General features: G+C 36.8%; 1 protein-coding gene across 5 annotated transcripts in view; it reads left to right on the plus strand.

Annotated features, from left to right (window-relative positions):
* RALGPS2 (Ral GEF with PH domain and SH3 binding motif 2) overlaps nucleotides 1–22,156 on the plus strand; it is a 169,679-nt gene that overhangs the window by 47,454 nt on the left and 100,069 nt on the right. For all 5 annotated transcript variants that reach the window (XM_078440639.2, XM_078440636.2, XM_078440635.2 and 2 more), the window contains one exon: nucleotides 13,391–13,474. In XM_078440639.2, coding sequence (XP_078296765.1) covers nucleotides 13,391–13,474 — 84 coding nt within the window. The remainder of the gene's footprint in view (nucleotides 1–13,390; nucleotides 13,475–22,156) is intronic.

A 22,156-nucleotide genomic window follows, 5' to 3' on the forward strand; every position in this document is an offset into this window, starting at 1 on the left:
CCCTTGGTCCCACTTCCTTATCTAACTTAATACCAGTCTTACTGATTTTTTTTTTAACATCCTGAGTATCTTCTCTATCCATTTTCTCTCTACTCCCAACACCCCAATCCAAGATACCATTTTATCTCAGCTGCAGTACCTTCTTCCTGATCTACCTGCATCCATTGACCCTTCTAAACTCTTTTCTGTCCAGCACCCATAGGAATGTTTTCGAATGTGTAAATCTGCTCATAAGGATCCCTCTGCTTAGAACACTTCAGTGGCTTTCTATTGCTCTGAGGATAAAGACAAACTACCCTAATATGGTCCACAAATCTCCTCATAGTTTTGCCTCCTTATGTATCTTCTGCCTCATCCTAGTCTAGCCACACTGGCCTTTTCATCCCTGTCACCACTGAGCCTGTGTACATCCTAGTTAAGTCCTGTTCATCCTTCAGTTCTTAGGTCAAGTTTGACTTTCTCAGGGAAGCTTTTTTTGTCTTCCTGGCGGTTCTCCTAGCGCTCTCTGCTTCTTCACTACACTTGTCAGTTGCAAGTTTCCATTGATGTTTTGTGATTCAACAAGTATTTGCTGAGCATCTGTTACATGCTAGGCGCTGGTTTCGTTGCGAGAGATACAGCAGCAAACAGACTACAATTCCTGCCCTGGTGGATTTTATATTTGAATGAAGTGAGCTAGATAGTGTGTCATGAAAAACATAAAGCAGCCAGAAGAGAATAGAAAGTGAGGACAGTGGGGGTTTTGATTGCAGATGGGATGGTTTCAGGAAGCCTTCACTGTGAAGGTGCCATCTGAGCAAAGACCTGAAGGAAGCGAGAGAGTGAATCCTGGGTGTTTGGGGGAGAGTGTTCCAGGCAGAGAACAGCCAGGACAAAGGCCAGTGAGCTGCATGATGGAGGGAGGGAGTGAAGTAGAGGAGGGAGGTGGAGTGAGGGCTAGATGGTCTAGGGCCTTGCAGATCATTACTCTGAAAAAGATGGGAAACTCTTGGACGCTTTTGAGTAGAGGAGTGGCAGTTTCTGACTGAGATTTTCAGTAGCACTTTAGGTTAGCTGTGACTGCTGACTCAGGTAGGGAGTTAGGGCGTGGTACCAAGGACTGAATCGAGGAGACCAGGTGAGAGAGCAAGGTGGCTTGGGTTAGGATGGGATCAGAAGAGGTGGTGAAAAGTTGTTAGACTCTGCGTGCAAGAGTAGTTGAGGGTGATGCCAGGGTTTTTGGCCTGATGCCAGAAGCATGTACTTGATATTCTCTGAGATGGAAAATTATTGTGTTCACAACTCCTGGAGCTGCCATTCATATAAGAATATTATGTGCAATGTTGCCTTGTGGAGAAAGGCCAGAGCCGCAGATTTGGAGGAAAGAGCAGGAGTTCGGCTTTGGACATGTTTGGGTTTACAAGTCTGTTAGAACATTGAGTTAGGTGATATATATTACATTACTTGTCCAGGTTGCAAGTGTAGTTTGAGAGAAGTCCCCATAGAGATACTTAAAGTGTAAGGTGAGGTTACCAGGAAAGTGAGTATAGATGAGAGAAGCGTCCTACTTGGTGCTTAAGTGGAATTAGCAAAAGATGAAGAAGCAGCAGTGAGTGATTTAGGAGGAAAATCAGGTTATTAGTATGGAATTAGATGAGCCAAGTGAAGGAAGTATTTTTAAGAAGGAAGGAGTGATGAGGTGTGAAGTGTGGTTCATCGTGTGCTTATTTGGTTAATTGCTTGCTTGCTGCTTCCACTAGGTTTTAAGCTACATAAAGGCAGAGACTGATAATTTTGCTTCCACTGTTTTATCTGTCTGGCATGTAGTGGGGCTCAATATTTTGAATAAGAAAATGAATACAGTGTTCAGTAAATATTTGTTCAGTGAGACAATGTTTTTAAAAATTGAAGCAGTAACTGTTGAAAGAAATGATGTAGCACAAAAATATTCTTGTTATGTATTAGTCTCGTATAATCCTCAAGATTACATTAAATCTGGCAGTATAAACAGGACTTTTGTCATCTGACAGAAAAATGTTTTCTATTATATTTTGAAATTTTCAAGACCTACAACAAGACATAAAGACTAATAAGATGAACCTCTCTGTACCCACCTCAGCAGTGCTTTGAGCCGCTCTGCGTTCTGCCCCGTTGTCTCTCTTCCCTCCTCCCATCCAGCTAGCCACTATCCAGTATTGATTTGTATCATTCCTGTGCATTGAGCTATATTTCCTCTATGAGTATATATGTCCCTTAGCAATATGTGCTGTTGCACGTTTAAAATGATTTATGTGAAAGGCATCCTGTTGTTTTAGTCGTCTTTAGCTTACTTTTTATGTTCAACATTGCTGACTAGCACCCATGTTAATATATGTACTGTAGTGCATTAAGTACTGACTTGAGTTGTAGAGTATGAATGTCTTTGAGTTTATTAAAGACTGCCCAGTTGTTTTCTGAAGTGTTTGTTCAGATGTTTATTATGTCAAAACTCTTGCTGTCGACAAATAAACAAAAGATTAAGCCATGATGTCAGTCAGTCTAATGCATTAGCCTTTTTATTAGCATAAAATGCATAAAACTTCACATACTGTGAAAAGATAGTGGTTATCACTGAATCGAATAAATTTATCTTGATATTTCTGTCCATTATTTCAGTGTTCAAGTCTCTATATAACTTTATGTAAAACTTTAAAAATTGTATATGTACTTGATGAAGCTTTAAAAGATCTTTAGTTCGCTAAAATTACTAATCAAAACTCACTGTTACATGTGTATATCTATTTCAGGTGATGATTTATTCACGTTTTCTAAAATGAAATCTGTACTAATGTAAACTTAGAAGAATAAAGCTTCTGAATCCAACTGTGCGGTTTAGTGATTTTAGTTGCAGGTCGGTGATTAAACCACACAAGTCTCGCTCAGTTTTCTACACTAGAGACAATTGCTGAGTTACCTGGAACTTTTTACAATATATATCTCTCATTAATTCAGTTCCCTGAGTAGGACCCTGTAATTCCTACCTGTTTGGGGAATTCTGTATTCCCAAGTCTTCTGCGTTAAGTAGAATTTAGCCAGACTTGTTCTACATAAACTTGTTCTTAACTTGTAGGAAGAAAGGGGCAACTATACAAAGTGCAGCTGTTTTCTCAGAATGAAGTAGCTTATCTACAATGTCTGTTATACAGTATATGCCTGAAAACTGCTTGGGGGGAAAAAGGAAAAGTTGTAAGCCCTTTATTTCACTGTAGAACCTTATCTTTGAGGTGTCGAAAAAATTGTTATGATATAGGGACTGTTCTTAGTCATCAGTAGAAAACTCGCTAAATAAAATCACATCTTTAAGAGCAGGTCTGAATCAAACGAAATGCTCAGCCTGGTTTTTCTCCAACCCTGTATCATACTCAAAGGTACCTCAGATTGAAAGAAGGAAAAGGAATAGATTTTGGTACTTTGTTTCTTAGTTCTTTTGTGTTGTGGTCAGAAGTATGGAAAACATTCTTACCAATGAAAAGAATGTTAAAGGAAAGTTCATCAGTAATTTTAAAACTACTCATGGTAAGACCATAACTACATAGAAAAAATGTTTGCTACACTTTTATTTTTAACGGTTCCTTGTCTGCGTGATGTGCACTGTCTATCCATTTTTAATGCCATTCAGAAACCTGGGAGTCCTTCTTTTCCCTTTTCTCTCCATCCTGTTTTCCTTCTTCTTCAATTGGTTTTACCCCCTAAATAACTTATCTCTCCTTCCTCATCTCTGTCAACTTTGAAAGATTATTTATTAAAAGAGTACAGTGTTTTTATAGGGCTGTACCCCATCGACTCTAGAAATGTGAGCACTCCTTAGTGTCTGTGCGTAGTTGTTGGGCCTGCGACCGGTCTCAGCTCGGCCAGTCATCTATATACTGACAGATCGCTCTCCATCCGAACACATTGCCCTGATAGCTGGTGCTACAGAAATGCTAAGAATCTTCACTTGCCCACTGGCCCAAGCAGTGTGGCCAAATTTGGAAGCGTCTGTGGATGGTGATCCCTCCTCTCACACAAAACCCGGCTTTTCACACTTTCCTCCTTTCAGTAAGCAACCATCTCTTAGTGATGGGCAGGGCGCACAATGATATGGTTACTGAAACTGTGATTATAGTGATTACAAAGAAGGAGAAATGTTAGTAGCTCTATTGTTTATATTCAACTACTGTTCATGTGTCCTTACAACTCTTACTTACATGGAGCTACTCATTCTCTCTTTTCATTAGTTAAAACCAGTTTGGGGCATAAAGTGCCATGCATTTTGCCACTTACTTTTTTCTTTTTTGGTCTGTGTCTAACATTCACAGCTCTGAATGGGTGCTCACAGATTTTTACTTCCATAATTTCATTTACTTTAAAATTTATTTCAAAGCCCTTTGGATCCCCAAAAATAATTTCCAATGGCAAAACATAAAAGGGAGCCGGATGACTTGTAGTTTTTTTCAGCTTTGCCATTTATAGATCGTGCCATTAATAGAATCGAATTCATGTCTTTGGCCTTTTAAAAAATTACTGAATCTATGAAGTAAAGGATTTTGGACCATTGGATCTATATAATACCTTCTAGGTCTTCCAGAAATTCCCGTAAGTAGGATTATTTTTATTGGTGACTTCAGAGTAAGGGCTGCAGTTATGTGTAGTTCTCACTCAGTAATAAATATAATTTTGATTAAAACTTCAGGAAACTTAAGGACGTGATACAGGTTGAGTGGCGATCATGAGTCAAACTCTTACAGGTTGGGAGTCTGTTATACCCTCACTATAACATAAATTCCACAAGGGCAGAAAACTTTTGTCTGCTTTGTTCACTGATACATCCCTAGTGCGTAGAATATTACCTGTTCTGTATTTGAGTTTGGTAAGTGACCATTCCCAAGCTTTATACTGTATAGCCTCCAGGCATGTCATCTCCTAGTGTTTACCGTGTTTGGAATCATTTCTGCAAGAGTCTGTTACTAGTCTAAGAAAGTGACTTTTATAAAATCGTGTTTTCTTTATGGAAAAAGGAGTTTGGGTTTTTTTTTTTTTTTCCCCACCCCCAATTGGGAACATTTTTAGGTGTTTTGCCTAGTATGAATTATTTAATGCTTAGTAAGGGCAGTTTAAGGATTCTATGGATTTATTAATTTCCAGTATGAATTTTCTGGTATTTAGTTGAAGCTCTGCTCTTGTTAAGGTTTTGTTTTTGTTTTTGTTTTGTTTACATTTCTTATACATATAGATTTCCCTGGTGTGATCCTCTCTTGATCTTGAAGGTTTGTTTTCTTTTAGAACCCTCTTACCGTTTATAGGACTTCCCTCCGGTGTGAGTTCTTTAATGTTGAGGAAGCAATGACTGTTCTGAAGGATTCCCATGTTTATTACATTCATGGGGGTTTGGTTTTTGTCTAATATGAATTCTCTCGTGTTCTATAAAGCTTATATTTTTTCTGAAGGCATTTCCATGTTCATTACATCAATGGGATTTCTCTTCAGAATGAGTATTATACTCAACACAGGATAAGTTAGGACAGAAAGTTTGTTTGCAGTCAGATTTTCTTTCTAGTTGCAATGCTCTGGTACTTTCAATAACTCTTAAAAGGGTGAACTGTGCTTGAAATCTGTACTGTAGTCATTACATTGGATGATGTTTGCCTCTTACGAGGTTCTTAAGTGTTCACAAAGCGACCGGCTCTCACAGAAAGTCCTCTGACGTGTATTACCTTCAAAGAAGAAAGTTTGACACTTTATTATAATTTCCAGTAAGTCGGTACAGTAAGCCATTAGATTGTATCAATAAACAGACATTAAATACAGAGGATAGATAAGGCCCTCCTGTATTCCTGTATAACTGGGGTACCCTAGAGACTGAGGAAGAATGCTGGTTAAGTGAGGGAAAGTACATAATAGGTGATTCTGAATCTTACTAAAACATTTCTGAAAAACTTACAATTGAGATATTTTTGACAGTATGTAAAAGAACTTTCTGTATGCTAGCTTTCTTGTGATGCAGAGACTATGATCTTGGCAACATACGAAGTTCCAACATCAGGAATACCATAATTCTGTCTTTGTTTTAATGAAGACTATCATTTGCATTAGAGTTAAAATGTAAACCATTCATGAATATAGTGAGAGCTTTGAAGAAAGCAAAGAAGACCTGAAAGATTTGAAATTTTCTGTTAGAAGCAAGGTGGGCTGTTTTGTAAGTTCTGTGATTGCTCCTCATCACCTGAACTCGCTTACTACGTAGCAAGGTCAGGCTTAGAATAGAACGAGGGGAGTGAAGAGGAACATGACTGACGGGGAGAGGAGGTGTGCCACGGCATCGGTGGTAGCAGAAGGTAGCACCTGCCTTTATCTCGGCTGTCGTTACAGGGGCAGTGTTAGTTAATTAATTAATTAATTAACTAATGTGTGGGGAGGAAGGTGGAGGGGGAACAGAGAATGTGAGTACGTTAGGAAAGAGAATTGATCTTTTGACCTAACATATCATATTGCAGTTTTATAGTTACAAAACTTTATTCTGTTGATTAAAAATACAGGAGTTGTAGCAAGCACATCGTCTGTGGCTGAGACTTCTTTCTAAATAGCCATATAGGACGAATGCCAACGGATATATTATATCCCTTTAAAAAAGCTTTGCATTTTTGAGCATAAGAGTGCCTTAGCAATAATTATCTTCTCTCATGTGTCAACTATACTTGAGTGAAAAAACAAACTGTCTTCTTCCTGTGAGGACCCCCCCACCCCCGCAGTCTTGTGTACATTCCATCGCCTTTTCTTTTCTTCTCTTCTCTCATTCTCTGTCTACATGCTGGTCTATATTGGCCTTTTCTCTTCTTCTATCTTTAGGTATCCCTACAACATCACCCTTAGAGCAGTCCTTTTAAGAGTGTTGGAACCTACAAGATGAAATTTAGATCAAGAATTTGACTTTACAGAACAAACCTACAAGAGGCATAAGAGAAGCTGTGGCTCCTGTGAAATTCAGTAATTCTTTCATAGGGTAGGTGGTCCTCAGTTGCGGTGTCTGCTTCCCATGTGCTTCCGAAATAAACTCAGTGGAAAATCGGGCTCGACAGTTTCAGGGCTCAAAATGCACCCGTGAATATTCTTGCAAATACACTTTCAATGCCCAGTTAAAAACTGCCTTTTTGTGTGAGTTACTGTTAGATTGCTCTTTACTGCCTGATTTTAAAATTCTAAGTTAAATCCATTTGAACGGATTTTAAGAGGTATCAAGGCTGCTCTATTTCATTGAACCTTTGCTGAAATAGAGGCTGACTTACATGGTGTACGCAACTCAAATCAGTCCTATTCTTAAATCAGACCTTTAAAAAAATCCTCTGAGTCACTAAGCTTTCTTTTTGGTATTCATGGGAGATGTTTTAGTATAGGATAACCCTTGACTAGGCTGCTCAGCTGTCAAATGCAAGATACCATGGGTGGGAGGATTTATTTCTTAGATTGTTCCCTAGTGTCTCTTGGAGGAAGATCCAGAGTCCGAGGCAAAGGGAAGAGCAGTTTTTTTCTCAGAGAAGTTCAGTGGCTGTTGAGAGTTAGAGTTGGGGCAGGGCAAAATTCCTCTAAGGCTAGCTAATACAAATGCATATCAAGGTTTAAGAAGAAATTAGTGAGTTCTTTCTTGGAGTCCCAGTGCAATTTCAGCTCCATAATTCATTAAATGGATTTTTGTTGTTATTGTTGTTGTTTAACTTTTTATTTTGAAGTAACAGATTTACTGGAACTTGGCAAAAAATAGTACAGGGATAATTAGGGATTCATATGAAATTGCAACAATACCGCAGAGAGGTCCCATTTATCTTTCATCCAGTTTTCCCTAGAAGCTACATCTCCTATAAGCATGGTACGGTATCAAAACCAGGGGATGGACTGCTATAACATTTATTTATTTATTTATAACATCTTATGTGTTGTTTTGTCTAACCATCATCTCAGTCAAGATACAAAACTATTACAATACCACAGAGATCTCTCTCCCTTGTACTACCCCTTTATAGTCAGCCAGCCCCACTCCTACCTACTTCCCACCGTCCTTAATTCCTCGAACCACTAATCTGTTCTTTGTCAGTTACAGTTTATTATATTAGATGTGCTAGTAATATAGAATTGTCTCAAAGGGGAAATGGTAGCTACTATCTTAAGAGGTTTAAAAAACCTGCTTGTTTCTTCACATTTAAAAAAAATTTTTTTTTTAACGTTTATTCATTTTGAGACACAGAGCGCGAGCAGGGGAGGGGCAGAGAGAGAGGAAGACAAAGAATCTGAAGCAGGCTCCAGGCTCCGGGCTGTCAGCACAGAGCCCCATGCAGGGTTCAAACTCAGAGTGGCGAGATCATGACCTGAGCCAAGGTCGGACGCTTAACTGACTGAGGCGCCCCTCTTCACAGTTTTTAAGTACAAATTCCTTTAGAACAGAGGGCTCCAGTGGAATTTTAATCTATGTACTCCCAAGTGATGTGACTATAGATTGATTCATCCCCACCTCCTTTCTGTTGGCTTCCAAGGGTTCTGTTAAGGGACAAAGCATTTTTCCATTAAGTTAATGATGCTGAAATGTTCTAAGAATTGGATGAATTTTTCAAAACCTCTTATTTTTTATTTGAAGAGTCAGAAAAGCAGTCAAAAGGTTTTCGTGTAAAAAAATAAAGCCATAATTCACTGACACTTTTACTGGGTTCCTTGTTTATCATAATAATTTATAATGGTGAAGATAGGTTCAAGTGAGTATGTATAAAGCACTTATAATAGTGCCTAGCACATGGTAATCTCTGTTAGTGTTAATTCTTTCACTGCTGCTGTTAAGACACCTGTTCTCTGGATGAGAAGGTTTTAAGCATAAAACCAGAAGATTAAATCACACAGAAGAGGACAATAAAAGTACTGGCTACTTTAAACAAACAAAAAACTAGGCCCCCTTTTGCACATAAACAAGATTGGGAAGGTGTTTTCATAGGTTTTCTCTCAGTGGTGGGTTTATAAGTGATTCACAGCCTCCACCCTCCCTTTTTTCTCCTTTTTAAAACAAATCTTGTTCATTCAATTTTTTTTAAAAAAATGTTTATTTACTTATTTTGAGAGAGAAAGGGAGAAAGAGAATCCCAAGCTCCACACTGTCAGCACAGAGCCCACCATGGGATTTGATCTTACAGACTTTGAGATCATGACCTGAGCCGAAATCAAGACTCAGACACTTAACTGACTGAGCCACCCACGCGCCCCCCTTTTCACTTCTTTTAACAAAGGCACTTCTTCCTTACAGTTGGGGAAATTAAAGTAGTGATATACAAAAAGAGGATAAATATACCCAGATTTGGTGAGACTGTTGGGAAAGTGACTCAGTAGTGGTGGTATAAATGACTCGGTATTTCAGGAGGGCAGCTTGACAGGGATCAAAGCCTTGAAAGGGTTCAGACTCTTTGACCTAGTGATTTTACTTCTAGGACTATATTTTTAGGAAATGATCAGAAATGTCAGAGAAGGTGCAAGGATATTCATTATTTATGGTACAGCCTTACTTATAACAGGAAAATGACATTTACGTTTTGTGTAAAGCTGCATAACTGAGTTTGAACTCTATCGAATGGCTATGTTGACATCAATTTGACACAGACACTGTATATTAATAGCATTAATATGTATTTGGAAGTTATATTAATTGGTTTAAAATGAGCTCAGTATTTGTAGATCTAATCCGAGGAATTTTGTCCTAAAATATGCTATCTTTATGTAGTTACATTAATATGGTTATATTAATATTTTTAGAAAAAATATTTTCTAGAAGTTTGATGTTTTTAATATAGCTGTCATGTCATTTTCATGTTCGTGTAGTATCTGTCACTAAATATTTTCTGTCTGTACAAGGAGGTAATGTGAAATGAGCCTGTATCTAGGCTAACAAGCAGTTGTCTTTTTACTGTAGAGTTGTTTCTGTTCCATATTTTCCTTTAGTAATTTCAAATCTGAAGGTTGTGATCTAGCTTTAGATTTTAAAAAAGTAATTGATATCTTCAGAGCATTTACTGCTTGTCCGCTGTGTTAAAGCAATGATTGCCGTTTCTTCCTTTAGTATTCTTTATCTCCATTACTCAAGCCGAAAACTTGGGAGTCTTGGTACTTCTGGACACCTCATTCTTGGCTTACATTGTGTGGATCCAATTTTTGACCAAATCCTGCCTGCCTCCAAGATATCTTGAATCTACCACTTTTTCCAATATAAGGAAACAAACATCACCTTAATTTTTCTGTTTTAGTTAGATTTTGTAGTATCACCGTAACTGTTTCCTCAGTCCCCTTCTCAGTCCATTTCTTTCTGTTTCTGTTTTAAAATTTTATGGAAGACAGGCATACATCACATTTAAGAAGTCCCGTATTTCCACCGGCCTCCACCCTTGAGCCCCATGCTCATCCAGTGCCTTAACTATTCCTTCTTGCAGGAATTTATGTCCAGTTTTCAAATAATATGTCTAAATGTCTACTGTTTATGGTTTTAAAAATTTTTTAAGTTTATTTATTTTGAGAGAGATAGCACGAGTGGGGCAGAGTGGGGCAGAGTGAGGCAGAGTGAGAGAAGAGAGAGAATCCCAAGCAGGCTCTGAGCTGCCAGTGCAGAGCCTGATGCAGGGCTTGAAACTACAAAGCCGCGAGGCCATGACCTGAGCTGAAAGCAAGAGTCAGACGCTTAACTGACTGAGCCACCCAGCCGCCCCTGATTTTTAAAATTTTAGATATGATATATTGACTCTGTACTATAGAAAATGATTTCACACTTTTATATTGTTTCCCTTGACCTTTATACAGTTCTGTTCCTCCTCTTTTTCGCATATAGTTATGTCACAGTTTCGACATGAATAAGTAATCATGGCTCAACTATTCTTTACAGTGGAGCCATGATTACTTAAATTTTGTGTTCCTTGAGCTAACAACTTACTTAAGCTTTCTCTATACTTGTCACTAATTCTTCTGCCAGAAGTGAATATAGTGAATGTGTCTTCTCAGTGTGTTCAAACACTTAGGTATTGTTTCATTTTTGAGAGGTATCTCTCTTGGAATCTCTTATCTCTTGCTTAGTTACTATCTGGACTGTTGTTCTTAAGCTCTGCTCACAGCTATGTCCCAGGATCTCCCTTTATTGATAATCTGGGTTTTGCAATATTTTCTTTCTGTATTGGTTGCTCAGTTTCTTGGATCCCATGTCTTTTTTTTTTTTTTTCTTAATTTGCTCGTTTGTTTTGAGGAGCCACATATTTTCCTAGCTGAGAATAGGTCCCTAGAAAACAAATTCTCTGACACTTGCATGTCTGAAAATGTCTGTAGTATACTTTCATACTTAATTCATTTTTTTGTTGGACAGAATTCTAGGATTTTGAAGACTTTGTTTTCAGTTGTCTTTATCTTTCAGTGTTGCTGTTGAGGTATCTGATACTTTGATCTGCGTGTGATCTAGTTTTATTTTGTTTTGTTTTTGAATCTTACAGATTTAATCTCTTAGTCTCCAGTGTGCTACAGTTTTTTTGAGGCTAGGCCTTGTTTTGAGGGTTTTAAAAATTTAATCCACTGTAAAGAACACTAGACAGATCTTGTTCTTAAACTTCTTAGGGGAGGGGCATTAAAAAATTTAGCGGGGCCGGGGGGGACACCTGGGTGGTTCAGTCAGTTAAGCATCTAACTCTTGATTTCAGCTCAGATCATGATCCCAGGATCGCATGATGGAGCACCATGTTGGGCTCCATGTGGAGCAGGGAGCCTGCTTAAGATTCTGTCTCCCTCTCTCCCCTGCTTGCATGCCCATGCACACAGACACTCTCTCTCTCTAAAATAAAACTAAAAAAAATTTTTTTGGGGGGGTAAGATATTTTTCTCTATTTTCTCTGTTCTCTCTTAAAATTCCTGTTATTGGGACACCTGGGTGGCTCAGTTGGTTAAGGTCTGACTTCAGCTCAGGTCATGATCTCGCAGTTTGTGGGTTCAAGCCCCATGTGGGCTCTATGCGGACAGCTCAGAGACTGGAGCCTGCTTCAGATTCTGTGTCTCCCTCTCTCTCTGCCCCTCCCCCACTCACACTCTGTCTCTCTCTCAAAAATAAATAAACATTAAAAAAATTATAAAACTCCTGTTATTATTCAGACATTGACTTTTACGGACTCTCTAACAGAATATTTGGATCCTGTTTTGAGCTTATTTTTTAAAAGATTCTATCACCTTTATCTCACAACTCTTACAGTGATTTTTAAAATCTCCCTTAGTGTGTTTTTCATTTCCAAAGGCTGTGTTTTGTTCTCTGAATAGAATGTATCCTGTTTTTGCCTAATGGGAGCAATACCTATTCTTATCTGAGAGTAGTAAATATATGGTTCTGTCTTTCTCTTCTCTCAGTTTTTTTGGTTCCCTTCCCTAACTCAGCTTCCTCAGAGTCTTTTTTTTTTTTTTCCCCCTATAGATTCTATCTCTTTTTGGTGGTGGTTATTGGTATTATAGCAGGATATTTAACCTGTTTTGAACCTTGGACTCCCTTGGCCCCTGAATGAAGCCTATGAATCTGAACCCTTCTTTAAAATCAAAGGAAGTCAATTCTATTAAAATACACTTCCCAAAGTATTTTGTAAAACTGTCACATAGCAATATATATGTGCTTTTATGTTAACATTAAGATCCAGAGATGATGAGCTCATAATATCAAACTAGTGATGCGTATCAATGATAGTTTTGAGCTATCTGCACTAACTGTAATGTGATATGAAAATGAAAATATCTGTGATTTTTATCAATGGTAACGTCACATGCATTGCCAATTCTTCTGTAATCTGTATTCTCCATTTAAGATAAAAAGGAATGTCATATCAGAAGTTAGTATAAAATAGAAATTTAAGTTTTTAAGTTTATTGAGCCCTTTGAATTCTATTGACAGACCCTGTGGGGTATCAAGAGCCCTTTTATTAGAGGTTTCATGACATATATGGGGTAGTTAGCTGTCAGCTCAAAGAAGAAGGTACTGGAAAGCTGATTGGAAGCTCTGAGTAACTGACTGGGAATGGGGCTTGACAACTAGTAGGGTTCACTGTACGTTGTAGGAAGCCTAGCTCTCGTTATCTATAGGTCCTTCCTGTTGACACTCCAATATCTTCAGAAGGAGAATCCACCAATCTCCCTGTGGAGTGTAGGTCTAGTTACCTATGTTCTAATAGGGAATTTTGCCCTCTTATATTCTACGGGTAAAATTTGTTTTTATGATTTAACTGAATGGTTACAGTATTAGATATGCTCCTCTTGAATACAATGGTTCTAGGAGGGGACACAACTGTCTTTAATGTTGTGAAACCCCTAATATAATAAGAAAACTGGGCTATTTCATGAACTTATTTTTAACCTATTTTTTCAGGAGCTTTCAAGTTGTGGATGGAATAAAAAAGAAAAATACAGTTCTGCACCAAATGCCGTTGCCTTCACAAGAAGATTTAATCATGTGAGTTGCCTATAAAATTTTGATACTTACTTTCTGAAATTCAGTTCCTCGATATATAATTTTTCATTAAGAAGTAGTTTAGCTTTTCACATGAATGCTGGCATATTTTCAGCCAATATCTCTTCAAATACTGTCCCCCTGCCTGATCTCTATTTTTTTTCTTCTGTAATTTCTGTTGGAAATTTGTTGGTACTTGACATTCTTTTTTACCTGTTATCTTAACCTTTTGTATTTTATATCTGTTTCTTTGTGTTCCATTCTGCATTATTTCCTCAGTTCTGTATTTCAATTCACTAATTCTCTTCAGATGGGTCATTTCTATTTCAAGTCTGTGTACACTTTTACACTAGTGTGATTTTTTTAATATTTCTTAGATAATTTTCATCATTTTATTTTATAATTTCTGTTATTATCCAGAGTCCTTGGAGTACTAATTCTCTGTTATTTCTGCTAATCCTTGTTCAGAATGGTTTGTATTTTTATGCATTTGCTAATTTTGGATTGAGCACTCATCATTTAAGCTTATATCTGTACTTTGTGGGAATTCTGCTGCCACCTAGAGTGAGGGTATATCTCTTCTGAAATGCTTTTTGTTTGCTTTTGCTGGTACCAAGGGCTATACTGACTTAGGACAGTTTTTTATATGTTTTGGTTGGGAACATCCGTACATTGCCGTAGCGGAAATTTCAACTCCAAATCCAACTAAGGGATGTTTACAAATTCTTATAAAAGACTTATTTTTCAGGGCACGTGGGTAGCTCATCGGTCAAGCGTCTGACTCTTGATTTCGGCTCAGGTCACAATCTCACAGTTCAGGAGATCGAGCCCCGTGTTGAGCTCTGCGCTGACTGTGTGGAGCCTGCTTGGGATTCTGTCGCTCCCTCTCTCTCTCTCTGCTCCTCCCCCACTTGTGTGCACCCTCTCTCTTTCTTTCTCAAAATAAATAAATAAACATTTTTTAAAAAGACTTATTTTTCTCCATCTACTCTGCCTTTCTCTGCCAAGAAGGGAATTGTTTTAGTCTACATTTTAGCCCTTTGAAGATCCCTTAGATAGACATAGAGGTGGTAGAGTAGAGATGGGGTCCTTGTATTTGAAGGAGTATTAAATCCCGAGCCCCTATGTCACTGAGAGAAAATCCTCCATGGGCAGCTATAGTGCCCTTTCTTGTAACTACTGCTTTGCCTTTATTTCCCTCTTTGTTTTGGCCTCCAGGGGAAGAAATCCTTCCTTTCAAGTTAGCCACACATTTTTTTAAAAAAGTTTCTTGTCTTCAACCCAACATTTCTAGGAGTTTGTAGCAAATAGTTTCTCAGGGTATTTGGTTCACTGTATTCCCCAAAATGGAAGTAGATCAAAGTCTTTAAAAATTAGATTAAATCATTATTAGGGACACAGGGCAAGCGTGTCTTACACTGAATTTCATATTCAAGTTATATAGAAGTTGTTTTCAAAATTTTTCTGAGTTGGTCAGAATTTTTTTACCACAGTAAAATTTTTTTTCTTTGCCATACAAAAACATTATTATAATATTCACAAATTTGACTTTACATTTTAAGCAATAATATTATTCTTAAGCTGAAAAGTTGTCAGAGTCAGATATGTCACATTGTACCAAAAGCTTTTATCCTTATTCCAGATCATAATAGATCCTATAATCTCACTTAATAGCTCCATTACTCTATTAATTTCTCCTAGTGGGATCATAGGACATTTGAAATAGCAAATTTTGAAAGAAGTTAGAATCTTTTAGAGGGAACCTGTGTGCAATATTATTTTTAAAATGAGTTTTTTGTAGACAGCATATCGGGTCTTCCTTTTTTTATTTTTTATTTTTTTTATTTTAGGAATTTTAACATATATGTAGATTTATATAAGTATAATCAAAATTCACTTTTATCACCCTAAAAATTTCTTTTGTGCTGTACCCTTGTAGTCACACCCACTCTCTATCCCTAACCCTTGGTGACCAATGAGCTCTTTTCCATCACTGTATTTGCCTTCTCCAGACATTAAAAAAAATTTTTTTTAATCTTTATTTTTGAGAGAGAGAGAGAGAGACAGAGTGCAAGCGGGGGAGGAAGAGAGAGAGAGAGGGAGAGAGAGAGAGGGAGACTTCTGAAGCAGGCTCCAGGGTCCGAGCTGTCAGCAGAGTCCAACACGGGGCTTGAACTCACAAACTGTGAGATCATGACCCGTGCCGAAGTCGGACCCTTAACCGACTAAGCCAGCCAGGCGCCCCCAGACTTTTATATAAATAGAGTCATATAGTACGTAACCTTTTGAAACTAGTCTCTTTCACTCTCTCAAAGCATAAAGTCTTTGAGATTTATTCTTGTTGCATGCATTAATAATTCCTTTTTATTGCTGTGTAGTATTCCATTTGACATCCATTTGAATTTGATAAGTGGTAGTTTTTCCTTTTTTAAAATTTTCCTTAAATATATATTAAAAGAATCAAATTATTTGATCAAATACATCATTAGTATCTTAGCAACAGAACTACATTATAATTGTTTTAAGAACTCATTTTTACTCCATTTTCTTCTCTATATTTTCTCAAAAATATCCCCAGTTGAACTTCACAACAATCACATGCACAACGACAATTTAATGTTAAGGAATCTAAGGTTTATTTTGTTTTGGTGGGGGTTTGTTTGTTTTTCAAATTTTTATTTAAATTCTAGTTAGTTAACATACCTTTCATTTTTGTAATTCAGTCTGAATCTCTGCTTTTCAGTTCAGACTTAGAAAGGGTACAAAGATAGTTCAGAGAGTTTCCATATTCTTATATTCCATATAAGATGTTACCTTCCCCCAGTGCTAACATCTTACAGAAGTATAGTTATCAGAGCCAGGAAATCAACATTGGTACAGTACTATTAACTAAGCTAAGGACATTATTCAGATGTCCCCAGTTTTCTCACTAATATCCTTTTTGTTATTGTTACAAGATACTTTGGGATCCCATGTTGCATCTAGTTGTCACTAATTATAACAAAAGAGTTATCTTGGGGTCTGTTTTTGTCCTTTTAGTGCTTTACCTCTTAACTGTCACATTTTTCTGTTTCTTTGCATGTATGATAATTTTTAAAGTTTTATAGTTATCATTATGGATGATACATAATAGTGATTCTGGATTCCGTTGTCCTCTTTTTTTTTTTAAGCTTTTATTTACATTCCAGTTAGTTAACATACAGCATAATATTAGTTTCAGATGTACAATTCAGTGATTCAACCCTTCCATACATCACCCGGTGCTCATCACAAGTGCCCTTCTGAATCCACGTCCCCTATTTAACCCATTCCCCCTCCACCTCCTCTCCAGTAACCACCAGTTCTCTATAGTTAAGAATCTGTTTCTTGGTTTGCCTCTGTCTCTCATTTTTCCCTTGGCTCCTTTACTTTGTTTCTTGAATTCCACATGTGGTATTTATCTCTGACTAACTTATTTATGACTTTTCTTCAGTATTTTTTCTTTTTCCTTTTTTTTTTTTGCATTTTTAAATTTTTATTTAAATCCAAGTTAGTTAACATATAGTGTAATAATGGTTTTGTTTTCCTCTTTTGAAGAGTGTTGATTTTTATTTTAGCAAGCAGTTAACTTCGCTGGACTCAAACTTCAAATTCTGTCTCTCCTTGGAGAACAGATAATTTCCTTTAGGTTTTGTTTTCAATTAGGCTTCTTAGAGTTTCCCTTGCACATGCACAGTTCCAAGGTCAGCCAGAGAGTTAGATGACATTTTTATATAGATTTGGGGGAATCTCCTTCTTATCTTTCTTTCCTTTCTAGAATTTATCCCCTCACTTTCTGGCCACCTGGCTTCTGACTTTTGAAACCATTAAGACTATGGCCTTCTGCTTGAATTTTAGTTGCCCACATTGTGGTAACTAGAAAGCATCCTCAGTGAACCAAGTGCAAATCTCATCCAACGCATCTTCTTTCAAGGATCAGTTCTCCAGTTTCTGCCTTCTTTTCGTCCCTCTCTTGTGGTTTTAAATAGTTGTTTTTATAATTTGGAATTATAATCAGATGAGCATTCCCAAAGATACCAGCTACTCCACATTACCAGAAATGGAACTCTCTCCCATCCCATTAAAAATTATGCTTTCTGGGGCGCCTGGGTGGCTCAGTCAGTTAAGCGTCCGACTTCGGCTCACAGTTCATGAGTTCAAGCCCCACATCGGGCTCTATGCTGACAGCTTAGAGCCTGGAGCCTGCTTTGAATTCTGTGTCTTCCTCTCTCTCTGCTCCTCCCCCGCTCATGCTCTGTCTCACTCTCTCTCTCCCCCCTTCAAAAATAAATAAAAACATTAAAAAATTTTTTAAATTATGCTTTCTATTGATTATCAAAATAATACTATGTATTGCAGGGAAATTGAAAAAACGTAGAAATGTATAAAAAGCTGAGGGGAAAACAAATACGTGGACATGACTGTTGTTAACATTTCAGCATATATCCTTTTCTTCATTCTTTATTTTTTCTTAATTTAATAGAAATCATGTTGTGCATGTAATTTATAGCCTTATTGTCATGGCATACCATTAAATGTTCCTATATCATTATATGTTGAAAACATTTTTAGTATCTCTATGATCTTCTATGATTGAACTATGTCATAATTTTAATCATCATTCTATATTGGATATTCCTCTGACAACTTGGGGGCTTGCCTTCTGGCCAGTGGAGGTTCTTGTTTTTGTTTTCTTTTTTATTGGGGAAGGGTTGTTTAAATTTGTTTTGGACATTATCTTTAGATAATTGGAAATACGACTGATAATTAGAAGTTAATGCTTTTAAGAATGATCATGATAATGGGTTATGTTTGTTAAAAAAGACTCTACTTTCTGAAAGTAAAATTTATAGATGTAGTTATATATTATCTATGATTTTCTTCACAGTATTCCTGGGGCATTTGAGGGGAAGGGAGGGGTAGAGGTGAAAAAGTTTGGCCATAACTTGATAATTGTTGAAACTGGTTGATATACATCAGGGACTTCATTATTATCTTCTGTTTAGTTCAGTATACATTTGAAGTGTTCCATGTAAACAGTTGAGAAAACTATCTTGAAGCTTAACATATTTTTGGCTGCAAATATAAGGTTTTTATAACACTTCTATATGATTATAAAACTGAATAAAGCAACTACAGTTAAAAATATCCTATGAATAAATGTTTTCTAGGATTTACTTTTTTATGAAATATTTGGTACATTTCAAAGAATGTGTTAAATATTTGTTTGAGTCATGTGAAACTGCTGATGTTCAACCATTGTTAGCCTACAGAAATGGCAAGTTCATGTGATGAATGTGTATTAAAAAGCATTCTAATAAATGATTTTGAATTGACCACCTAAGCTAGGAGCTAGAATATTACCCAAACTCTTTAAACATTTTACATATTCTTCCCTGTACCCTCTCTCAAGGATAACCATTATCTGAAAATTTGGGTTTTGGTTTTTTGGGCAGGTTTTTAAAAGTTTTTTAAATTCTTCTTGTAATTCTTTTATAGATTCATCGGAAATGTTTGTATCCTGAAACAGCATGTTGTATAATCTTGTTTTTCATCCTCATAAAATGTATCATCAGACTATATATATTTTTTTTTATGGTTGGCTTTTTTTCACTTTGTGTTTCTCTGATGCCATGGTGATGTATTTGGCTCTAATTCATTGATTTTTCACTGTTTTCTAGCATTTCATTGTATGAATATATCAAAATGAATTTATCATTCTTTTGAGAATGACCATGAGATATGTTTCCTATTTTTTTGCTATTATGAAGAATGATGCTAGGAATATTCTGAGTCTTGGTACTTATGTATACTAGTTTCTCTAGGCAGTGGCTTTCAAACTTTTTTGATGGTGACCCACGATAAGATAAAATATTTTACACTGTGATTCAGTGTAGACACACTGCTGAAACAGAAGTATTCTGAAATAATATTTATTTGTATTAGATGATATGTTCTTTGATCTTTTCTGCTTAATAAAGTAGTAACATTGCTACTTAGACTTACTAAATTGATACATTAAAGTGGGTAAAAAAAAAACCCACTGTAATTGGTTAGAAAAATGTGTGTTTAGATATAAAATTTTTGTCAGAGAGAATGTATGCATGTTTAACTATAAAAGATGGTGTCTTTTTTTTTTTAATGATTGTACTGATTTTGCATTCCCACCAGCAGAGTACAAGAACTTTCGTTACTCTCATCTTTGTCAACAGTTGGTATCATCAGACTTTGCAACCTAATTGATATGAAATGATTCGGATTTCATTTTTATTCAGTAAATGTTTATTAAGCTTCACTGTGTCCTGGGCACTGTTCTCAGTGTTTGGAATATATTAGTGAACAGGAAAAACAAAGATCATTATCTCCACGGACCTTTTCATTCTAGCTCTTACTAATTTTAATTTCACTTTTCTTTCGTTTTTTCATTTTCACAAGTTCTGTCATTTTCTTTTTTCTTTTTTTTTTTTTTAATTTTTTTTTTTTTTAACGTTCATTTATTTTTGAGACAGAGCATGAATGGGGGAGGGTCAGAGAGAGGGAGACACAGAATCTGAAGCAGGCTCCAGGCTCTGAGCTGTCAGCACAGAGCCCAACATGGGGCTTGAACTCACAGACCACGAGATCATGACCTGAGCCGAAGTCGGACGCTTAACCGACCAAGCCACCCAGGCGCCCCACAAGTTCTGTCATTTTAAAATCTCCCTGGTCATTTTTATTATTCTTGTATTTCTTACTCATTTATTTTCTTACTCATAACTTACTGTAAATTAAAATGTGGATACAAAAAACCCACAAAACAAATACATGGTTCAATAAACTATTGTCAAATATCCTTGTAACATCACCCAGACCAAAAATAAAACTTGAACTTTAGAAACTCCTACATGTACCTCAGCCCAGTCACACGCTTTCTTCCTCCAGGAATAATCACTGTCCTTTTATCATACTCACTTTCTTGTGTGTCTTTTTATAGTTTTATCACCTAAATGTGTCCCCAGACACAACTATTTACCCTTGCCAATTTTTAAAATTTGTTAAATTTTAAGACTTTTTAATTGGCATTTTCTCCTTTTCTTTTCCTTATCATTTACCTGTGGAGGCACCTAGGCATTTTGACCTAATTTTGCGTCTCCCACAATCTAGATTGCATCTAATACAGTGTAATATATTATGTTTTCTGGGTGTTAGTGCTGGTTCCAAGGATTCAGTTGGGTTCAGTGCCTTTGGCAAGAATATGTGTTGTGTTTGTTGTTTTTCTTCTTTTTCATCAGGAGGCACATAATATCTGGTTGTCTTTTTCAGGATTTTAGCAGCTGTGTCTAGATCCATTAATTAACTGAAGTTGTTAAAAGGCTGGGACGCCTGTATGGCTCAGTTGGTTAAGCGTCCGACTTAGGCTCAGGTCATATTTCACAGTTTGTGCCTTGCATTGGGCTCCTTGCTGACAGCTCAGAGCCTGGGGCCTGCTTTGGATTCTCTGTCTCCCTCTCTCCCTGCCCACCCCCCTCAAAAATAAATAAACATTAAAAAAATGTTAAGGTTAATTCACATTTCATTCTTTTTCATTTATTAGTTGGAATGCTTTTATAAAGAGACATTTTCCCTCATCTGGTATTTGCTTACCCAGAGATCCATTTCCTATAAGCAAGGAAGGATAAATGTTCAATTCTTTCCCATTATTTAGTTGTTTTGAAGATAATGAATTGGTGTTCTGACTTCCTCTAACAGTGACCAAGTAGTTTTTTTAAGTACCATTGTGAACTTACAAATTAAAACATCATATATGATGTGTTTCAACCCATTGCAGTTATTACCTTTTTAAAAAAGTATATTGTTAAGTTTGTTTATTTTGAGAGAGACAGAGAGAGTGAGAGCAGGGGGAGGGGCAGAAAGAGAGGGAGAATCCCAAGCAGGCTCCACAGTCAGCACAGAGCCAGATGCAGGGCTCCAACTCACAAAACCATGAGATCATGACCTAAACTGAAATCAAGAGTCTTATGCTTAACCAGCTGAGCCACTTTCATGTCCTTTGTCATGATTCTAACAGTCTTTAATAGTTTCCTTGCCATCTGGTATGCAAAGATATTTCAGGTTCATTTTGTCCATTACCTGCTCCCATCCCTTCCCTGTATCTGGAATCAACGTTCTTTAATACGTAAAGTCCTGGTTTCTTACAGGGGGAAATGGACTTGAATGCTAGAAATGCTCATTGCTATTTTCTATGCCTTTTTCAGCAGAGGTAGCTAAGATTTCTATATGTCGTCCACACACACATAAGCAAACAACTATTTAAAGATAAAATATCTCGTGAGTTCATATAGATACTTGTAATTCAAATTCAGGACCGACTATAGAGTTTTTTTTCCAACTCTTCTGTATTGCGTCCACGTGTTCTTTCTTCTACTCACAGAATCCTGATTATCAAGGCATGTTGATTGCCTAGAGCTTGTTATCCATTACAGTACTCAGGAAGGGCTCGTGAGAATAGTAATTCCTGAATTCTTGCATGCTGGCAAATGTGCCTGTCCTCTGTGTACGATTTTCTTTCCTTGATGATTTTTGATATATTACTCCATTTTTTTTTTTTTTTCTGACAAGTGTTACTGTTGATAAGTCCGGTGATAATTACATTTTCTTTTCCTTAAAAATCACTTTATCTTTTTGTCT

This window comes from Panthera onca, chromosome F1 (genome assembly GCF_046562875.1).
Source record: "Panthera onca isolate mPanOnc1 chromosome F1, mPanOnc1 haplotype 2, whole genome shotgun sequence".
Taxonomy (NCBI): Eukaryota; Metazoa; Chordata; class Mammalia; order Carnivora; family Felidae; genus Panthera; species Panthera onca.